Source organism: Alligator sinensis, unplaced genomic scaffold (assembly GCF_000455745.1).
Source record: "Alligator sinensis unplaced genomic scaffold, ASM45574v1 scaffold1083_1, whole genome shotgun sequence".
NCBI lineage: Eukaryota > Metazoa > Chordata > Crocodylia > Alligatoridae > Alligator > Alligator sinensis.
In genome coordinates, this window is record NW_005842644.1 from 905,005 (window position 1) to 906,698 (window position 1,694).

Here is a 1,694-nt window from a genome sequence, read left to right on the forward strand (position 1 = left end):
AGGGGGTCGGACTAGATGATCTGCCCAGGTCCCTTCCGACCCTAGAAACTATGAAACTATGAAACTTTCCCTGCCTGCCCCGGGGCAGAGAGCCGGGGAGGGTTGGGCTCTGCTCTGGCTCTAGAGCTGTCTTGATGGGGCCTGCTCTAGGCTGGTTCCCATAACCCTCGGAGGGGAAGCCCCAGCCTGGTCCCCTGGGCATGGGGGTGATGCCCACTTCTCCTCCCCGGCAGGAGGACCGGGCCGTCTTTGACATCCACAGCTACGGGGACCGGCTGGCATCGCGCTTTGATCGCGTGGGGGAATGGCGCTCCTTCGCCAGCCTGGTGGCTGGGCAGCCGGCCTTCGAAGTGTGTCGCTACATGCTGGCCTCGCTGCAGCTGGTGAGTGCTGGTGGGGGGTGTCTGCCCGTCCCAGGGCCCCTGTGACTCGGGGCAGGTCAGCCGCTCTGCCCCCTGCCACAGCCACCTCACAGAAATGAGAGAAATGCCAGTCACGGGGCTGGCAGGGAGCTGCAGGGTCACGTCCAGTCCTAGCCCTGCCTGAAGCAGGATCAGCTCCGTCCAAACCAGCCCAAACCTCATGTCCGACCTCGGAGCTGCACAACAGTCACCCCTGACAGCCCCAGACATTGCCCCCACAGCTACCAACGTCCTGCTGCTGCCAGGGGGGTCATAGGTGCTGCAGAGACCCCAGGCCGAGGCTGCGCCCCGCGGCAGAGGAAGGCAAACCCCCTCCCAGTGCAACCAGGTCTGAGCAGGGGGGAAATCCCTTCCTGCCCCAGTGCAGTGTGGGGCTGAGCCTGAGCCCCTCCAGCCAGGACCCTGGGGGGGTTGGTGCCAGCAGGAGCATTGGCACAGCCCAGCCCCATCCAGCACTCCTGGCGGATGCTTAACCCCGTATACTGACACACGGAGCAGGACAGGGTGGGGGGGCAAGTCGTACAGCCCAGAAGCCTGGGACACCCCCACAGCAGAGCACGGGCATTGCTATGCCTGGATCCTTCCCACTCCAGCCTTTCTGGGTGCTGGGGGCTGCTGATCCACCTGCCAGCGCTGGTTTGCTCCAGTGTCAGGGAAATGGCGCTGGAAGACCCAGGCCTCCTAGGGGTGGTTGGACTGGTCTCTAATAGAAAAGCTGTCCTGTGCAGGTCCCAGGTCCTCCCCGCTCATTCTTATCAGGGGGTTGATAAGGTCATAGCTGCCTTGCTTGGACCCAGCTTCCCCCCGCCCCCCCAGCCTTGTACTGGGGGGTTGATTTGGTGCCCCAAGAGCTGCAGCTGGTACTAAGACACCCTGACCCCTTCCTCCCCGACAGGCCAATGACTACTCAGTGGAGGTGGCGCAGGAGCCTGGGCTGGAGGAAGCCGTGGACACCATGCGGTTGCGCCTGCTCACGCAGGAGCGGGCACACGAGCGGTTCCACACCTACACGGCCCCGTCTGTCTCCAGCACCTGATGGCCTCCCCGAGTGGCTGCGGTCCTGCCGCCTGTACATAGTGAGCCCCTTGGACATCCCTACTTCCCCCCTCAGCCGGGGGCCCTACCCTTACTCTCCGCCCCCTCGTGCAATAAATTGGCTGTTTTGTACCGGCTGTCTCCATGCTTGTGGGTAGGGGCTGGCTGCTCCCCCCCACAAAGCCCCCTCCCCCCCACCCTGCGCTGTGCCCACATCCCCCCCCCTTTGCACCCCAG

The 1,694-nt window shown here is 64.3% G+C and overlaps 1 protein-coding gene across 1 annotated transcript in view; it reads left to right on the forward strand.

Moving 5' to 3' along the window:
• The window catches only part of NCAPH2 (non-SMC condensin II complex subunit H2), an 11,319-nt gene extending 9,675 nt beyond the window's left edge, over positions 1-1,644 (forward strand). Inside the window, 2 exon segments of the mRNA XM_006033618.3 lie at positions 234-383; positions 1,318-1,644. Coding sequence (XP_006033680.3) covers positions 234-383; positions 1,318-1,458 — 291 coding nt within the window. The 3' untranslated portion in view covers positions 1,459-1,644.
• The last annotated feature ends 50 nt before the right edge of the window (positions 1,645-1,694 follow it).